A 19,537-nucleotide genomic window follows, 5' to 3' on the forward strand; every position below is an offset into this window, starting at 1 on the left:
TGCTAATAAAAGCTACAGCGCCCCCTCTGGTAGGAGGTGGTACTGCATGACTGTGTATTGTAATGACCAAAAGGTGAGTGGGCGTTGATTGTACTGCACCTTCGTTAGCATAGAGGGCGCTGCAGCTAACATCACATAACAGGCCAGCGGTTGGGCGGTTAGCAGGCTGATCGGAGCGGGACCCTTGAAACTAAAAACAATTCACCGGGTCCTCTTGTCACTTTAAAGCGACATTGGGTTTTTTTTTATATCACTTTTACTTGGGTTTGAGTGCATTGGTAGCCGCTTTTAAACGGTCTAGCTAGCATTTGTGCTAAGTCGGTTTGTTTTTGTTTGTTCTCGCTGCAAAGTAACGTTAAAATGTCACATATCGCGATGCTCGTGAACTTAACTTTTTAAAAATGTACTTAGCATTAGTTAGCTAATACGAGGACCCAAAATCAGGACCAGAAACGGTACAAAATGCCTCCCAAGAGGCAGCACCTGAAGCCGACAGCTGCCAACGTCTCCAGCTCATTGGACCTGGAGTCCGAGGACATCAGCCTGGAGACCACCGTGCCCACCACCGAGGATGTGTCCTCATCCGACGAGCAGCGGGACGGATCCCAGAAGGTGACCCGCCAGCTGATCGAGAGGAAGGAGCTGCTCCACAACCTCCAGCTGCTAAAGATCGAGCTTTCTCAGAAGAATCTCATCATAGACAACATGAAAGCCGATCATATGTCCAAGGTAGATGACAGGGATGCTGCACAACATTTAAAGAAAAGATGGAGCGTTGATGTGGATATATGGATGTAGAAAGAAGAGGCTGTCATATGATTGTTAAAGTAATACACTTGTATGTGTATACTGATGTGAAAAGTCCTGTGTTTCAGATCGAGGAGCTGGAGGAAAGGCTGAATGACACCCTGCACCAGAAACAAGTGCTGTCCCTCAGACTGGACAGCCAGCTAAAACTTGCCCAGGAGGAGAACAGGTGAGAAAGGAGGACTCCTGCTGGACAGTGTCATGTACCAAAAGAAAACTGAGATTCCAGTGTTGTTGCTCATTTATCGGCTTTGGTTTGTCACAATTCCGTCTGATTGGGTTTTTGTATAGTCTTGAACTATAAATAAATGTTCTATAAGAAAAATGATAATTTGTAAGACCATCATTTGAAAAAGCACGCAAAATTATGCAAAACTGGACAGACCATTTGAGCACCTGTTAGTAGTAGAACACCTCTCTTTTGATAGATTTTTTCAGCTATCTAGTTATGATGTTTTGACAGCCATAATGCCCAGACAGTTTTATGGCACATCTGACTGTATTCCAATTAAAATCCAATTTAGAGGAGGAAGGCAGTCAGAAATATCTGAACAATTAGCTGTTAATCCAATTCAAATCAAAGTTGTAATTTGATGCAATGAAATTAACAAATTGCCAAGGCTGCGAATTACGATATACATTATGCAGAGCATCTGTCAATTCAGTGATTTTACTAATTCATGCTGTCCTCTTTGTGTAACTGTCACTCCTGGGATCTCATTTGTTAGTTAGTTAGACTCCATCACATTTTTTTTTATTTGTATTACACAGTAAATATTGAAATGAAGCTAATATTACAAATAAAATTGCAACATTGTATAAAAAAAACTGCATTTACACATTTTTACCTAATCATTCTGTGCTAGTTTCATTCGACTGCTACTAATGACCCAATGATTGATAATGAGTGGTTGCCCTGCTTATTGCATGTGTAACCAGGGAAAGCACATACGGTTGTTATATATTGTAAGCATGAAAAATATTTTAATCAGGAGTACTCTATCTGTGCTATCTGTCCTTTCTCTTAAAATGTGAGCTTTTGTCATCACCAGGAAGCAGCAGGCTCTGCGTAAACAGGAGATGGAGGCCATCCTGCTCAGGCAGCAGCAGCTGGAGGAGACCAACCGCCAGCTGTGTGATAAAGCTGGAGAGCTGCGGAGGTCTCTCAGGGATCTGGACATCTCCCAGGACAGGTACCACGAGCTCCGTGGCCTCCCTGATGACAAAATCTCCATACAGGAATATGTAGCTGTAAGTTTGTGTGAGCTGTCTCTTCATTCTACCTCCCCGTCGAATCCTGGTTATTGTCTTTAGAGATATTCTGCATCAGGTGACTTTTTCTTTGTGTTTAGATACGTTTCTATGAGGCGGTGACTCCTCTACGGGCTCAGCTGACCGATCTCAGTGTGAAAAATGGTAATATGACCGAAGAGCTGGATTTACACAGAACCAAGATGAAGGCCTTGATGGAGGTACAACACTAAAACACGTCTTTTACTACACCTTTATGTTTTTCTCATCATTCCTCATCTTTTCTTATCAATGTGTTTTGACATTATAGCCTACGCATCTAGCAATTTTTTCTTACCACATAATCACCATTTTTGTCTGCTTCTCTTTCACCTTTGTTCTCGTCATATAGTGTGTACAGTTTACATAAACAGAGCTGTTGAACCTATTTGTGTAGCATATCAACAAGGCAGTGCACTTTGTAACCTTTGCACATTTTTGTAAGCACACACACGTAGTATACAAGCCCAGCATACCAGTCAGTTGTATTTTCTGTCTTTAAACACTCAAGAACAAACGCGCTTTAAACAAACACTTTCAGGTTTGAGTCATATATCCAGAAAGCATAGACGTGAAGAATGCAGAGGGTTACGAAGGTCGATTACTTTGTGAAATAGTGAAATAGACACGTGGCTTAAGCCGTCTAGTGTCTCTAACAGCGTCCTTGAAATGGTCATTTTCACAGCCTGCTGTGTTTAGGCTGACAATTGTATAAATTACAAAAAATATCCATCCTGTCAATATCGGCAGCAGTTACCCTGCAGGCATAAATGACACATTGATGAGATAATGATGCAACATGCCGAAGGCCGAGTTAGAATATCGTGAAAAAAATCACATGGATCCAGGCACAGGTGGTGTAATGGCACAGAGAATGATTTCTTGGTAGGAGACACTTTTGGGATAAATGAGCATCGTTTGAATGCCGCAGAGCATCTAAACAACGTTGCTGAACAGGTGCTTTCCTCGGTTGTCACCTTTTTCAAGCGGACATGTCCAGCAGAGAAATCGCCCATCAGCTCAAGATGGATGCCAGAATAAGGCCTGATTTTTGCCATTTGAGAATCTGCAGAAGCCGTATAAGGCCGTTAAGACAGCATGGAGCAAGATGCTTATGGACATTTACTAGACAGTGATTCTTGCTGAATGCCTGTCTGGACAAATTTAAGGTGTTTGTGTAGCATCTAATAATACACTCCACTCTGTGTAATGTCAGCATTGTTTCACCTCATTATGCGTATCCACAGAGTTACGAGGAGGAGCGGCGGTTACGTACCGATCTGGAGCTGAGGAGCCAGAGAGTGACTTTAGAACTGGCTGATACGAAGCAGCAGATCCAAGAGGGCGACTATCGGAGAGAGAACTACCCAAACATCAAACGGTTTGTGTGACAGAAGCAGAAAGGTGACTCCTCTGTAGACCTGTATAGTTCCAGTACAGGTCAATGTATCAATAGGCTTTATGGACTATTTAGCATAACAGAATTTATTTAATACATTATGACTGTGATGGAAAAGCAGGCAGTCACAAGCTTTTGTATGTGTTTCATGAAGTCAGTGGTAAGTTTTTGTCTGTGCAGAAGATTTTGAAGGTTGATTGATTACTTTATTATTATTTAATGTGACATGGAATTTTATTATATAATGAAAACAAACTCCAAACACCAAGTTTGGTTTGTTCCTTTTTTATATATTCATTTTTTAAAAAAGATTTTTTTAGATCATGATTTTTTTCAAAAATGAAGACAACAAGTAAATATGTTAAATAACATACAGAAGAGCGAAATAAGCAGCCGATGCAATAGCAGAGCATGTCCACTATAAAACTGCAGTGTATAAACGCAGATTCAGTCACTTCTGACTAGTTTTACAGTGTTTGAGCTGAGTCTTGGCTGAGCTGGTGTGCCCCCCTGCTTGTGTTTAGGTATGTATGTTTGCAAGTTTAATGTATTTTAACCTTTTCTGGTGCGATTTATAGAGAACGGGACAACATTGAAGCAGATCTGAAGGAGTTAAAGAGGAGATATGAGACCCTAGATCTGAGCCACATTGCAGCGACCAGAGAACGAGACACACTCAACAAAGAGGTGCGTCTCATATACCTTCCCACAAACACATTTGCTATATTCTTCATTCTTCACAATCCTCATTAGTCTCTATTTTTTCTTCTTGTCCTCCAGGTGGCAACATTGCAGCAGTCAGTTACTCTCCTGCAGAAAGACAAGGAGTACCTACACAGGCAGAACATGGAGCTCAGTATCCGCTGTGCACATGAAGAAGACCGCCTGGAGAGGCTGCAGGTCCATACAGTCCAATAACTCGGATGTTCGTCTACTGCAAAAGGCATTCAGTAACAAGACTAATCATCTATTGTGTTTCTTATTTTTGTGGTCCAGGTGCAATTAGAAGATACTAAGAAAGCCAGAGAGGACACCTACGAAAAATATGTAGCATCCAGGTTAGGCTCTGCTGTTTTAAACCAACCATCAGTGCCAATGTTCTTGTGTTTTCAATATGAAAGACCTAAAAATGTCAGTTTGATGCCAAGCAGTTGTCTGTAAAAATCACAAAAATTTGACTTGCTGTGGATGAATATCTGCCATCTCTCCTGTGATCTGACCCGTGTGAAGAAAACATCTAAGGAAAATGTTCCTTCCATAACTCTGTTCGTATTATTTTTTCATCTTCTTTCCGCCACAGAGACCACTATAAGTCAGAGTATGAGAGCAAGCTGAGAGAGGAGTTGGAGAACATCAGGCTGAAAACCAGCCAGGAGATAGACAACCTGCAGAGAACCTCCAGGGAGATGTATGAGAGGGAGAACAGGTATCAATCTTTTTATATAACTTTAAAGAAAATGTATTTAAACCAGAGAAAGATGCATATTTTTTAAGTTATGTCATTTATTATTATGCTTATGAATTTTTAGACAAAACTTCAACTTTGTTATTGTTATTCTATTATTTGTTGTTGTAATTATCTCACATTCATTCTCACTAATCATTAAGTACCAGTGTTTTGTCTGCTTTACATGGTTTCTTTCAGCATTGTTGTTGTGCTGCACTATCTGGGAACCGTGACAAGATTTTTTTGATATTCTGATACACGACACGGACACAGCATGTACATTTACAAATTGGAGTATTGTGTTCGTCAACAGATGAAATGCACACCCAATAGGATTAATAAATATAATGACTGTCTTTTCCTTTCCACACACTCAATAGTATTGAATACAGCCTGCTAAAAATATTCCAACATATGTAAATGTCTAAGAGGAGGAAGAACTCTACCACTTGGGATTACAAACGTAACTTTTCTTTACATATCCTGCATAACAGAATGCTTTGAATAGAGGTGGAGGCGTTTTTTTAATGTGTGTGTATTTGACCAGGAATTTGCGTGAGGCCAGAGACAACGCTGTGCTGGAGAAGGACAGAGCTGTAGCTGCTGAGAGAGACACTCAGTCCAGATATGACCAACTGCTGGAACAGTGAGTTTTCCCACTCATCACACACATACAAATTAGACACAGGTGGACACACAGTTTATGTAATACTTCATTGATATGCACTGAACCATGACAGAGAGGCAGCTACATTCAGTTTTGCTTTTCATTCTTACTTTTTCTGCTTTTTTTCATGCAGGGAAGATATAGGTGTCAGTCAAAGGAGTAGTTCATCTAGTTTACAGTAAAATTTTTCCCACTTTAAGCATATCTAGCTTCAGATAATTCAGGTTTTAGGTTATTATTATGAACAATCTACTGCCAGCCTCTATTGTATTGATATGGAGGAAGAACAAAGTAACAGGTACCTAAAAAAAAACTGTATACATCTACCCATGGGCTAGATGCTCACTGGAAGTAACCGAGAATGTTTTTTTGGTGAAATGAAATTTGTAATGAAAATGTAAAAATTCTCTTGTTACAAATAAAAATTCCAAAATTAAAAGCAATTTGGACAAGTGTCTAAAAATGATCTGAAAATACACGTACTTAGTTGTTTTATGACTACTGGAGGCTGCTTTTATTTACTGTTGTAAATAAAACCGTGAAGAAGAGTGTTTCATCAGTAGTATGTGACAGGGTGTACTCCCTCTGGTTCAACAGCTGCAGCTGCTACACTTAAATGTAGGTTATGAGGAATTTGTAATGGAAAATTAAGATACTTCACCTGCGGGGAACTGGGGACAGTCGGTACACGTCTTTGTCGTCACAGTGAAGAACATATTTTAAATTCATTCCTTGTTGTCGGTAAAGTGTTAGTATGTTGTGTGTGTCTGTGTGGAGGTGGCTAAAACAAGACCACTGTGACTAATAAAGCATTATTGCTTCTTACTAGACTAAGCTGTAAATGTGTGTCATTATAATATAATTTTTTATTCCACTTGAATTCCCCCGAAAGCTGCGATCTTGTTCTTGCTCTGGCGCTGATGTGTGAGCCGGTGGCATGAGCGAATGTTGTGGGCGCGGCAAGACTTTGGTGGTTGTGGTTTACCGTCTCTTACTAAAGATCACATGAACTCCGTGCTGTAACTGAGGGATCACAAGGTCGCATTGAAGTCAGAGTTCACTGAAGTCAACTTAGTACTAATAGGTAATACTGTCTGGGCTGTCTGCCTCTCAGGAGTGAAATACTTTGGGTTGAAAGCAAAATGAGAAACAGGACACTATAGACAACAGTTTATATGTTGAGAAAAAAACTCATGATTTTTAAAGTATATTATAGTATTTTTTTTTTCCAATTTGAAATTAATATTTCTTTTTAACTATTTTCAGTTTCCACACTTAATGATTTGTGTCCAAGCTGCTCGTCCTTATCTCTGCTCCAGGCAACAATGCCCATCGTAGTATAGCCTCCAAAGGTGCCTCTGGGTCAAGGCCTAGTCGGAAGTTTCAAATCTTACATGGAAATTGCAACAGATAGATTGTGAGCCCTGCTGCGCCCACATAAATACTTTAAGACTGAATTTTATGTCCTACTGGAGGAGGCATTTCGACCGGGCCTCTTTCTTCTGCCTACGCACGTGTGTCAATTATGAACAAATCTGTGTTTTTGTATTCGATTTGCTTAGTCACATACAGACATTTTCAGTCAATGCAAGTATAGACATGAACGATATAGAGAAATGTTGTCACAGCATTTTACAATTTGTCTTTCTTGTTTCACTAATCTGAAACATTTTTGATTCTAATTTTTCCAAACTTTGCTTTTATTGTGTCGACCGACAAACAGAAACAGGCACACAGCAGCAGCAGCAGCAGCAGCAGCAGCAGCAGTGTCCCTGTTCTGGGTTACTACTACATGCCAGTCATTTTTCTAGATCCAAACCTACAGCTGTTGGTCTTTCCATGCACACTCACACACACTCTCTCTCTTGCACTCTCTCTCTGCTGCGATCACATTCCCTCTCTGCGTCGCATCGCAAGCCAGCAACGACAGATGCTAGCCTCAAGCCCTTAACCCCTAACCCCACGCATGCACCCTATTTTTGGGGCAAAGAATGAGGGGGACAAGCTTGAAATGGCGTCAGATGATTGAAGTATAGAGGACCAGCTTGAACCTCAGCGCTCTATTTCAGATTACCGGCTAACAGGCCATTTACAGCGATCAGATTATCCAAAACGAAGGCAAAGTGTTGAGTATAGTTTTCCATTTTCACCTCACTGGCAGACCTAAACTTGCTGTGACAAAATTGCCTCGGGGAGCCTCAGAGCCAGGTTGTCTCACCTGCTGTAGCTGTAAATGTTACCATTAAATCTGGCATTTGAAAGGACAAAGAGAGAGACCATAGCTGACTACACCCCCCCGGAAAAATAAGTAGCATTCTTCTGAGGAAAATGTTGCTTCTTTGCTTTTAGATTGCAGCCACCATTAATAAAAGAAGGCATAAAATGTCGACCATGTGTACATGTCTGTCACTGAGCGCATAGCTCAGGCCTGCGCACTATGGATGATGAAATCTTATCAGGTCAGCTGTAATCGAGAGTTATTAATATTATCCAACCAACCTCCATGGCTTGATAGTCTGTGTGTGCACGCTTGGAAGCTGCCTGAGGAGGACTGAGTTTGAAACCCGTAGCAAATTCTTCTTTTCATCATCTCTTGATCAGTTTATTATGTTTGGAGTTAAGGAATTAATTTTTTTGGCTGTACAATATTTGATCCAAATTACAGTCCAAAACTCAAAAATAATAATAAGCAAAGAAGCACATTTTCTCATTTGGCAAGAAGGTATTAATACATATTTGGCATGTTTCAGTTAAATAAATTACTTGGAAGATTAAACTATTATCAAAATGATCAGCCACCTTGGTCAGTATTTGATTTGTTTTCTGATTTGAGCACATGAAAGGTTTGCTCAGTGATTTCTTTCTTGAAATCAAGGGGCTTATTTGTGCATCGTATAAAAACAGCGTAGAAAACGTTCTGTGTTTTTCTTTCTTCTTTTTCAAGTAGTAAACGCTTAAATCATGAAACCTTTCCGTTGCTGCCGACTAGAAGATCTAACAAGACCAAACACTGCTGCGAGCGCCGTTGGGAAATACTCTTCTGCAATGAAATGATTTAGGACTTGGCTTTCCTGCTTGGTGGCTTTGTGTAATATTGTACTTGCCAAACTATACAGTGCCACTGAACACTTTGAACATAAAAACTCATAAACTGTTCGTTGTGCAAGGCTCACTAAATAATCGCTTACTTGGCAGCATCCAAACAAACAAGTTACTGAGCGAATTATTGCCGTGTGTAATTGGATTTACAGTTTATGAAGGAACACATTGCAACATTTTTTTCGAAACGACCAGGCATGTTTGAGCTCAACCAGTGGTCTACATCTGAGTTCACAGTTTGTGAGAGATGCACACAGCTACTTTGTTACCTGTACATAATGTATCTAAACACACCTACTCGGGTTCACATTTAGTGAGACGAACAGTGACTGTCTGTCTCCGTCTATCCGTTCTTTAGGTTCCGTCAGCTACAGCTAGGTACTGACAGCCGGGTAGCAGAACTGTCCAGCCAGGCCAAACTGCACTCCTTCGAAGCTGAGCGCGCCCATATGGTCAAGGATGAGACAGCTAAGACCCTGGCCCAATGTCAAGTGGAGTGCGAGAAACAGCAGAAGAAACTGGAGGTAGTGAGACAAAAAAGGCCAGAGTATACCCAGTTAGTTACTGATGTATTGTAGTCCAGTCTCTCTTTGTCTTTCTAGTTTGAAGTTTAAACAACTTAATGATCCAGCATACTGATGGTTTGATAATTACTAAATAAGAAACTCTTGAAATAACACGATTTCTGCACTTTTTCTGATAACAGAAAAAGAAATCCCACTTAACCCTATTGTCTGAATTTTCATCACTTTGCAATAGTCAATATTGTTACTGGGAGGGAAAAAACTGAAAATGTGCTGCAGTGTTTTCATGTAATGTCATGTTATGACATATTTATTGTACAATGTTGTAGTGTGCACAATGCTTGAGGTTCTTCTCGTATACAGGTGCAATTAGTGGTCGAATGTTAGATCATGTTTTTACTGCGTTTGACAAGATAAATGCTTCATTTGGACTAAAGGCCATTCGTTTAAATGATTATAATTACTTATACCTCCCAGCATTCTTAAATCTGATTCATTGCACCCTGTGGAGGCCTGTTTTATGTTCATCAAAGAGAATAACCCACCCCCTTAATGTTTTCCCCCTTCTTTCTACTTTGATTTAAGTTCATCACCGGTCATGTCTTTCTTTCTTTATCTTTTGTCTGCCTCCGCTTTCCTACGTATGCATTTATTCCATAAATGTGGGGAAATGAGGAATGTGAATGGTAGAGGTAAATATTTTGTAGTAAATAAAATAAAGTTTATGTAATGAAGTAATAAATGATCAGGAATAAAATGTACTGCCAGACTTACATAAATGGAATTTATTCTTTACATTGACAGTGTTACCCGGGGTTGTAAATTTGTACAATCTGAAAAGCTGATCAAAGCAAACAATTCTGACTTCATGTCCTCTCTATCTTCCTCCCGTCCCTCAGCTCCTCACTCAGGAGTTTTACAGGCTACAAACGTCATCGGAGAAGCGGGCGGCGGAGCTGCAAGCTCAGAATGCCGAGCAGGCATCTCGACTGGAGACGTATGAAAAGCTCGAGCAAGAGTTGGACCAGATCACTATGCAGGCTGCTGAAAGTAAGAACACAGCATTAGCTCTGCAGCAGCCAGTACACTAAACACACAACTGTGAAGTCAGAATAACTAAAGCATAAACAAACAGATGTTGGTCCCTTTCACATGCATTGAACTGGCGTCAGAGAATGTGTGCAATAAAAATGACAAATAGTATTATATTGGATTCAGATTTATAGAATTTATTTGAAGATTGGCAAAGAAAGCAAAGTAAAGCCACAGAATTTTACTAGTTTCTATCTAGTAATATGCATATTCCTCAATGCATGACATAAGCAGGGCAGATCAGCATTAACCACATGCTGCCATTTGTTTACTTAATGTACAATATATGTGTGTTTCTGTTTTTGTTTTTTTACTAGTTGAGAATGAAGAGGAGGCAGAGAGAGTTCTATTCTCATACGGCTATGGAGCCAATGTTCCCACAACAGCCAAAAGAAGACTAAAGCAGAGGTAGAGTGCATGATCTCACCTTCACATCTCAAGCACAGTAGCGATGTTACCAAGCAAAAAGTTACCTTCCTGACTGCACAGACTTTACATAAAAATTCTAATTGTATTTTCTGGATTTATATATATTGCCCTCAGCTTTTGTCACCATCTTGCAAAGTGTTTTGAAACCTGCAGTGTGTCTTGTATTCTTCTTCTTTTCCTTTTTTATTGGTGAATTTCTGTCAATCTTTGTATATAAAACTCACAGATTACCTTTTAAGTGTGCATTGCTGTTACCCACATTGCTCTTTTTGCTACTTTCAGTAAAACACGGCTTATGTTCATTCTTTGAGTTGAAACCCCAAGTTGATCCCACAACACTGGCATACATACTAGTGTAAACTTGCTGGTGTTTTACTGTTTTGGAGTTTCCATAACTGTGTTTGTGTTGCTGTTGCGCAGCGTTCACCTGGCCCGCAGGGTGCTGCAGCTCGAGAGGCAGAATACGTCACTGAGGAGAGAGCTGGAGACACACAAGTCACAGAGAGGACAGATATCTGAGGAGGTACACACACATATACGTAATGTTCGGGTGTGTGTCTGCCTGGGGACCATCATTAGTAGGGTGAATTTAATTAATGTGCACTCTAAACAAAAACTCAAAGTACTGCGTGTCAGTACCTGCTAACACGTTTTTTTTTCCCACCATCACAGTTGTCCTACAGCAACTCGGGTTATGGTTGGGCCACAGTTTCTATCAACGTTGTAATGATTTATTTCAACTGGCTTTTAGCTCTCCATCATGGCATAATGGAGTCATTATTGGGGAGTCAAGCTTGGTAGTTTCTCTCTCATCATCTGTCCTCTACCTTCTTACATCATCTGCTGTGAAAGTGGTGAGAGAATATCTAATCGTCTTCACATTCGAAGTGAAATTGAGTAGCTTGTGAAACCAGTCACCACATACAGTACTGCGCAAAAAATGTAGGAACGTTACAAGCTGCAGCATGATAATGACCTCTATGTTACAGACAGGGTATTAAAGCACTAATACAAATAGAAATACAAATGTATGGCTTCATCAGAGCAATGATCTCAATGTCGTTGAGTCAGTTTGGGATTACATGAAGAGACAGAAGCAACCAAGACAGCCTTAATCCACATAATAACTGTAGTAAGCTATCCAAGATCCTTAAAACAACCTACCTGCCATGTGCCCTGAAAAACTACATGCAGTTCAACCAAGAAGAATAGATGCCGGTTTAACAGGGGCCACAGCAAATATGGATTTGATTACAATTTTTTCACAATAGATGAATAAAAACTATTCATGGCATTATTTTTTGAAAACATCCTCACTTGTGTAAAACTTTAGCACAGCACTAGATATCATCAAAGCTACTTTAAGGCTCATTGGTGAGGGTGTCCCCCAGGTTTAACAATTGCCCCACCAAATCTCTGAGTCTACTTTTGAAGTCTTGCCAGGAAAATGACAAATTGTTCAAGAGCAGACAGCAGACGCGACAGACTCGTATGAGAACAGTATGAAGTTAGTTTTAGTACCTGTCACACTTGTTGACACAGTATGAAATAGTCCCAAAAACCGTGACAGCCATGTTCTTCACTCTCCAAACAACTCACTGCACCAATCATTGTGCTTTTGTTGTGTTTGGCACACCGTGTACATACGTGTGCATTACTGTGAGTTTAATTTCGGGTGTGTGTTTTCTGTCTGAGTCTGACTCTGTGCACTCACATGTCTGCCCCTCATACACCGATGCTGAGACTCATCCAGTAAGGGTTGAAATTATGAGAAGGACAGGTCTGGCAGCCAGCGCGTTTGCTTTTCTGTTCGGTCCTCATTATACTTTCAATGAGAGGAGAGGTTGTGCAAGCCGGAGTAGAGAGGGTGTTCAGATTTGAGACTAAATAAGCCAGCCATTCAACTGTCAGCTGTGATTGACTGGCACTCGTTGGGAATACCTCATGATTCACTGAGTATGAAAGAAAAAGGGTGAAAAATTATACTTCCTTTTCACTAGAAAAGACAAGGGTGTTAACCACTTAACCACCCACACAACTGCCCTGACTAACTAACTATTGTCCTTACCCTCCCACCCAGTTCTACTTACTACTGTAAGCTGGCTGTAAAAGTGGTTTAATGTGTAACACCCTAACTTTATCTTATGTTTGGCAAATTTTAAGCACGATACTGAATGAGCAGCATTGTATATGCTTTTAATAAAAAAGGATACAGCTTAGATATGCCTTCATAAAAGCTCATATTTATGGCCCCTCAAGCCGCCCCTGATGACTTCTGAGATATGGACGCACTGGCTGTAGTTGTCATTCACAAATATTGTCGGATTTCATAATATTTACTGCATGACATTGTGTTTCAGAGTATTTCATAACAGCTCACATCAGCTTTTACACACAAATATTAAAGTCTTGTTCAGTCTAATAAACAACACAATGACAGATGTTTAGCTCTTGTTGTTACATCATACAAAACTCACCCCACTTTTTATGAGTCGTGTACGTATGAAAAATGTCAACCGGATCTCAGATGTATAATTTAGTGAATGAAAAAGAACCCAGGTCAGCATCAACACTGTGTAGGTGAACTAATTGTTTTATAATTGCTATTTGAAGTACATAAAGTACATGTCCTCTTCCTCAGCTGCTGGCAGCCAACCAACTGTTACAGCAGACGCAGCAGCCTTATAGCTACCTGATTGAGACGGTGAGACAAAGGGATGCCCAGATCGGCATTCTGAAGGAACGAGTCACCTCGCTAGAGGACGACGTCAGGTACGCAAGCCGAAACAAAAAACCACACAAGAATGAAATGCAATAAAAGAACATCAACGAACACAACCTGCTTCATAAAGGCAATTAAGTGTTCTGTCTTGCTTGCCAAACTGTATGTGTTTGTTTCATCTGTTCCATTTTGTAACCTGTAATTTTCTCGTCACGCTAGAGGGCCATCCCTCCCCGCCTTTGGGTGTCTCTGCTTTGTCCTTATCTACTTTTGTCATCTTCTGTCCCTCTTTCTGTCTTCAGCTTGTGTGCTTGACTTTATCTACAGCCAATAAGTGACTGTTTCACGAGTACGCCTACAGCTACCTGACACTGACCTACTGTGAATCTGCTGTATTTTAGCTCAACAAATATGTAAACTGACAGACTGCAGGTTTCCTCTTGCTGCTCACTACCATTGAGCGCTCACCTGGGGCAAGCAGGAGATGGGAAAAAAATCCTTTGAATGCTGTCAAGCTTCTCAAACCTCCCCATCTGACAGAAATATTGAAGTTTTCCTGTGGCTGTGCAGAGCTATCTGTTCAACAGCAGAGACGCAGCTCACAGGAGATTCTCAAGTCTTGTGTTTCATCTTTACTCATATCTGCCGCTTATTATTTGTGCTGATAGTTTTTTGATATTCAAAATGAACGCAGCTTAATTTGGCAAACATCAGGATTTCAGCAAAGGCCATAAGAAGTTTAAGTCTGTTTTTTTCCCAGAGTCCTCATTGAATACCAATGAAGCTGTTATTTCAAGATCTGCAAGATGATTTGCTTTAAAGCACCCCCATTACAAGCTCCTGCTTGTATGTTTAACAGCCCCAGGAAAGAACATTTGGACAGGACTGGAGAAAGATATAAGCCTCACACACTTGTGAGGATTTTATTTTGAATATTTTAGAAAATCATGACTCATGTGTTTTTAATTTATTGCTCGACTGGTGATGATTTCGTTCAAGTGATTCATACTCTCGGTGTTGGGAAACCGAACTGCTACCTTTTAGACTGTTGGTTATATATAGAAATAAGCCAGTATTTTCTTTGTTTTTTCTGCATTAGTCCAGTCAGACAATGAAATAACGTTCAAAATACAGTGTCAACCACACCTTCGCATCTGATCCCATGTCCACCTTCACCTGACCCCACCCTAAAGCAAAATAAAACACATGACAAGAGTTCTTATGTGCTATATTAAAAATATTACATTATTTATCCAATCTTTGAATATTGTTACTGATAGAATCACATAATACCAAAAAACCCTATGAGTGAATGATGGTAAAACAGTAACTGTACGAATAATGACAGGACAAAAGTAGAACACACTGGAACAGCCAAGGGATTAGTTAGTAATGTTTTGTTTTACCTCAAGATCTGATCTCTCCTGTTCTCACCTGTTTTTGGATGTAACCCCAGTTCTCTGAGGAAAGAGCGCAGTGCTCTGGAACAAGTGAAGAACAACATGGCTGCGGATCTGGAACGACTTCTCAACCATCGAGAGGTAACCACTGTGATGATGTTTGCTGTAAAATGATAAATGTTTCTTATTTTTAAAGTCTATGTATTGATTAGGCTCCCTATTGATTAATGTGCTGATTATTTTCTCAAATATTCTATTATTCATTCATTTTCACAAAGTAGTTAAAAACACTCATAAACTTCCTGAAATCCAGGACAACATCTTTAGATAGCTTGATTTGGTTGTAAATTTCTTAATTATTTTTTCAATGAATTTGTCATTTTATGAAACATTGAAAACTGTTTAAAACGTCTGGCGTAATATCAAGGAACTCAAGATGACAACAAATATTTGACTATAATTTAAGATGAGACATAGATCTCATCATTCACAACAAAAAACAGTTCAATATTTGATATTTTACCCTAAAAAATGACAAATTATTAATCGAATGTGAAAAGGTTGCTACTTATTTCTCTGAACCCAACCAGTTACTTGTGGGTATTCCCATGAAGCATGTTATTGCACCGTGTCGATATGTTTCCTTTAAGACTGTGTGTGCGTGTGTGTGCGTGTGTGTGCGTGCACATAAGAGTGTGTGTCCCCCTCAAACCAGCCGTTTGCTGTATGAAGTATGTGCCCTGTCATAGACAGCTGTTCCTCTGCTTGGCTGTTTGAGATGCCACCAGGGTGCGTGTGCATGTTCTTGTGTGTGCGTGTGTGCTCGTGCGTGTTCGTGACATGCCAGGGCTCATGTCCTCAGAGGTGATAAATAGAACCGTGAAATGGCCCAGAGTCCTCCCCTCTGCCCCCGCTGCTGCTCCGCCTGCAGACCCTTGAGCTTGTTGAAACTTATTACAAGTCGTCCCGCAGTTGGACTTGAAGAGGTCAGCCGTGTCGGCAGCCTGTGCTCCAGAACAAATATGCCACCAGAAATCAGCAATAGAAATTCTGGAAAGCAAATGTTTGGAAGCAGATGTTTAACAAAATGCTAAAATTGATGAGAGAGAAAATGTATTTATTTATTGTTAAAAATTATGTCCAGATTTTCACTACAAAATCATGGCAGCCAAAAGAATTTCTGATAGCGATATTATATATTACATTAAGTAATGCTATCAGTCAAATTTATCTTTACCTTTCTATATCGTTTGTTTTGTCATGTTTTTTGACAAATACATTACACACATAATATGAATGTACAGAAGTGGATAGACAGTCTCTACTGGGTGCTGCTCCAATGTCAGAGTGTGAACCAGATTGTTACTGATGTTAGCATGATATCAGTATTTGGGCCAGTATATAATTGAAGGACTTTTGAAGTTCATGGGATATATCTTGCATACATTTTTATTAAAAGTTAAAAACAAAAAAATGTTTTTTATGTTCATTATGATCACGTCTTTACAAATTCCAAAATTATTTATTATGGAAACAATCACTTATTAATAAAAAAAAATGACTGGACTGGATATAAAATGTCAACTAGATAACAACCACCTTCTAATTAGCTAAACAATAATAAACTGAGCTTATTCGAAAATTGTTTGGATTGTGTTCTTTTTATTAAGTTGAGATAATCATGACAGATATTTCTTTTTTGGCAATATATCAAATTGTATACGGAAAATAACTAATTGTATCTGTGTCCAAGAAATCACCTTCAACTAAGTTCCCCATTACAAAAACACCTCTCAAGGAAATGTGTTAATTCCAGATCACATGACCTGCTCCACATGATGTCATTTCCTCCTGAAGAAAAGTCTGGCCAGACTCCAAGGCTTTCTGACTTATTTAATATAAAGTAGTGTGTGAGTCAAGTGTGGATTTATGGCATGTCAACAGGTTTACTACAATATCTTTATAGATAACTTTCAAATTCAACTTTACTCAGTTGTATATATAATATTTAGAAGAATCTTCCTGTGAAAATGCCATGTGGTGTTTGGTTAAAGGCGGCCATGTTGATTTTAGGCCTGAAAACAGCAAAAATGTCAACAATGATACCTGTCAACTATGTTACAAAAAGTCCAGCAATTATATATTGATCCATTTAATTTTTATATGTAACGGCACCAACACCTCCATTTGAGTCAAAAACTAAGTGGCAGTTAAATTTCTGTCTGTTTTTTTGCACCACGCTACCAGTGTTTTCTCCTATTATCCAGGAATTCCGAAGACTTCCCCTTTCAATCAAATTTTCTTCCTCCATTGACATTTAAGAAAAATCTCAAATCATACATGTTTTTAGTGGCTTTTAGTTGCTCTTAATGGTGTTAATATTTAGCTGTTTTAATTATTATTTCAGAAATTGATTGATATTGATTTTAGTATTTTATATTGATCTTTTTTTGCCTTTACAAATTGATTTTACAGATCTTTTTCCTGTCTTTTTGCACATATTTTGTTGCTGCCTGTCTATACAGCAGTTTGGTCCAGTTGTTTTAAAATGTGCTATATAAAGAAACTCGATTTGATTTATTGTTTCACCCAGGCTTCCACATCTCTATTTTTATGAACCATGTGATTCTCCAGGAGTTAGCAGTGATGAAGCAGGTCCTGATCAGCATGCGGTCCGGACACGGAGACGCTCTAAACCAGCTGGAAACGGATAAAACTGGCATCAGGAGCTCAAGAAAACAGCCGTCCAAACGTACCAGCAGGATCGCAGAAGAAGAATCGCCCAACAAACCTAAACCCACTGTGTTTGTAAGTGTCTGCCTCGGGAACACCCTTTTATGAGTCACACCACCTTAACCTGCTTGGACAGAGGTTCAGACAAAGGAGCGCTAGAGGCTGGCAGGAAATGATAAATTGCTTTTTTGTCATTTAGTTTTATTTGAGCTTTTCATCGCAGTCAGCTGAGCAAAGATGTGTTGTAATATATATTCTGGAATCATGAGAAAGTCAAATAGCTGAGATGATCTTCAAGAAAGCAAACAAAAGCCCCTGCTGTCACTCACTTCATACTTTTTTCACATAATTTTTCCTCTTTGTCTCCTTTGTTTGCAGACCAATAAAGAAGTTCCTGATTGGTACCAGAAGATGAAGCAGAAACAAAAATGAACATTGTGTAACTGCTGGTGTTCACTCAGGATTTTAACAATTGTAGCTTTTATCAATTATGTATTATTTTAGACTTGTAAATTACATCTCTTTTCAGATGTCAGCTTTTCACATATAAAAGCACAAACAGCGTGAGAGTGTTTGGTTTTTCTTGTGTTTGGTTAAATATTGTCCAGAGGATAAATTCCCTATGTGCCAGTCCAAAATCAGAGGTTTTACCTCCCGTCCACAGGGTACACATTCCTAGCTAACTGACTGCCCAAAAATTCCTCTTTCTTGGCAGTGGTGTATTTTATTAGGTCTGTCTATCATTATTTCCTCATCTTTTCCAGGTTTGCAGATACTGGTCGCCATAGACAACAACACTGCAGGAACCTTTGCCTTTGATTTGCACGAGCTCCGGCTCCTTTGGCTTTAAATATAGACATAGTAGGCATACCTTTATCATTTCAGACCCCGTTCTTATTGGTGTCATATTAAACTCGGCCACAGGCCTGCTGTGTAGCTGGTTTGCCTCTTTTTAGCATGTTTTTTACATTCTAAATAAGCCTAAAACGTCTACCTGCAAGTTGCCTTAGCGCAGGGTATTTTACTTAACAAACTGAAATATAAAGTGCAATAAATGTGTGATTTTTGGCTTACAGGATGGAAATGATATTGACTCGGCATGACAGGACTTCATAAAATGTACAAAGACCGCTGTGCAATTTCAAGCAGCATCCAGTTCGTAACACAGGGGTGTCCTGTTAACGTGAACAATTTAAAATACCTGAGTATCACATTTTAAAGGGACATTCCACCCACTTTGCAACTGAAGCTCAGCTGACTTGTCATTGAAAATAGCCTGTGAAAATTGTGGAATAATGTCATCTGTGGCTCCGGAAGAGGAAATAAATCATCTCCGCTTGAATTTGAGATTTAAAATGTATAACTGATGGTGTGCATTACACATTAGAAGTAAAGGGTTTAAAGAAATGGACATTAATGAAGGGATGGAAGTCAAAAGATACCATCCAGCACTAGGGAAGTTGAAGACTAAATAATAAAACTTACATAAAAAACACGTTTTCAGATTGAAATATTGCACCTACATTTCCTCAAATACTGTATTTATTACAATCAGGGCCCATTGATATTATCGGCGCGATATTGGAAAAAAAAAGATGGAATATCGGTCAATATCGTTATGACTTAAATGATGTGATAATGTTTACATTTGGAAAGCCTTGTTGCATTTGAAAATGCATCCAATGAGGCATCACAATAAAATTAGGTATGATATGTTAATTCCATGACTGGAGATGTGTGATGCTACCTAAAAATAGTTAAATAACCCACATATATCGGTACTGGTTGATCTCAAGAGTCGGAAATTGAGAGTTTGACAATATCGGTTATTGGCAAAAAAAAAGCCAATATCCGACATCCCTAATATATATATATATATATATATATATATATATATATATATATATATATATATATATATATATATA

General features: G+C 39.2%; 1 protein-coding gene across 1 annotated transcript; it reads left to right on the forward strand.

The window, feature by feature from the left end:
- Window positions 1-39: 39 nt before the first annotated feature.
- Window positions 40-18,543, forward strand: pibf1 (progesterone immunomodulatory binding factor 1). Its single transcript, XM_023291560.3, has 18 exons — window positions 40-729; window positions 876-976; window positions 1,860-2,058; window positions 2,160-2,279; window positions 3,345-3,478; window positions 4,075-4,183; window positions 4,277-4,396; window positions 4,493-4,554; window positions 4,797-4,922; window positions 5,491-5,589; window positions 9,068-9,233; window positions 10,133-10,283; window positions 10,643-10,733; window positions 11,175-11,277; window positions 13,396-13,526; window positions 14,933-15,017; window positions 17,511-17,684; window positions 17,988-18,543. The coding sequence occupies exons 1-18, from the start codon at window positions 463-465 to the stop codon at window positions 18,039-18,041; spliced, it is 2,292 nt and encodes a 763-aa protein (XP_023147328.2). The 5' UTR covers window positions 40-462; the 3' UTR covers window positions 18,042-18,543.
- Window positions 18,544-19,537: the final 994 nt, after the last annotated feature.

This window comes from Amphiprion ocellaris, chromosome 16 (genome assembly GCF_022539595.1).
Source record: "Amphiprion ocellaris isolate individual 3 ecotype Okinawa chromosome 16, ASM2253959v1, whole genome shotgun sequence".
Classification (NCBI taxonomy): domain Eukaryota; kingdom Metazoa; phylum Chordata; class Actinopteri; family Pomacentridae; genus Amphiprion; species Amphiprion ocellaris.

Coding starts and splice junctions, on each gene's coding strand:
- pibf1 (XM_023291560.3), top strand. CDS start 463: ATGCCTCCCAAGAGGCAGCACCTGAAGCCGACAGCTGCCAACGTCTCC. Junction 730..875: donor AAGCCGATCATATGTCCAAG/GTAGATGACAGG, acceptor CCTGTGTTTCAG/ATCGAGGAGCTGGAGGAAAG. Junction 977..1,859: donor CTTGCCCAGGAGGAGAACAG/GTGAGAAAGGAG, acceptor TGTCATCACCAG/GAAGCAGCAGGCTCTGCGTA.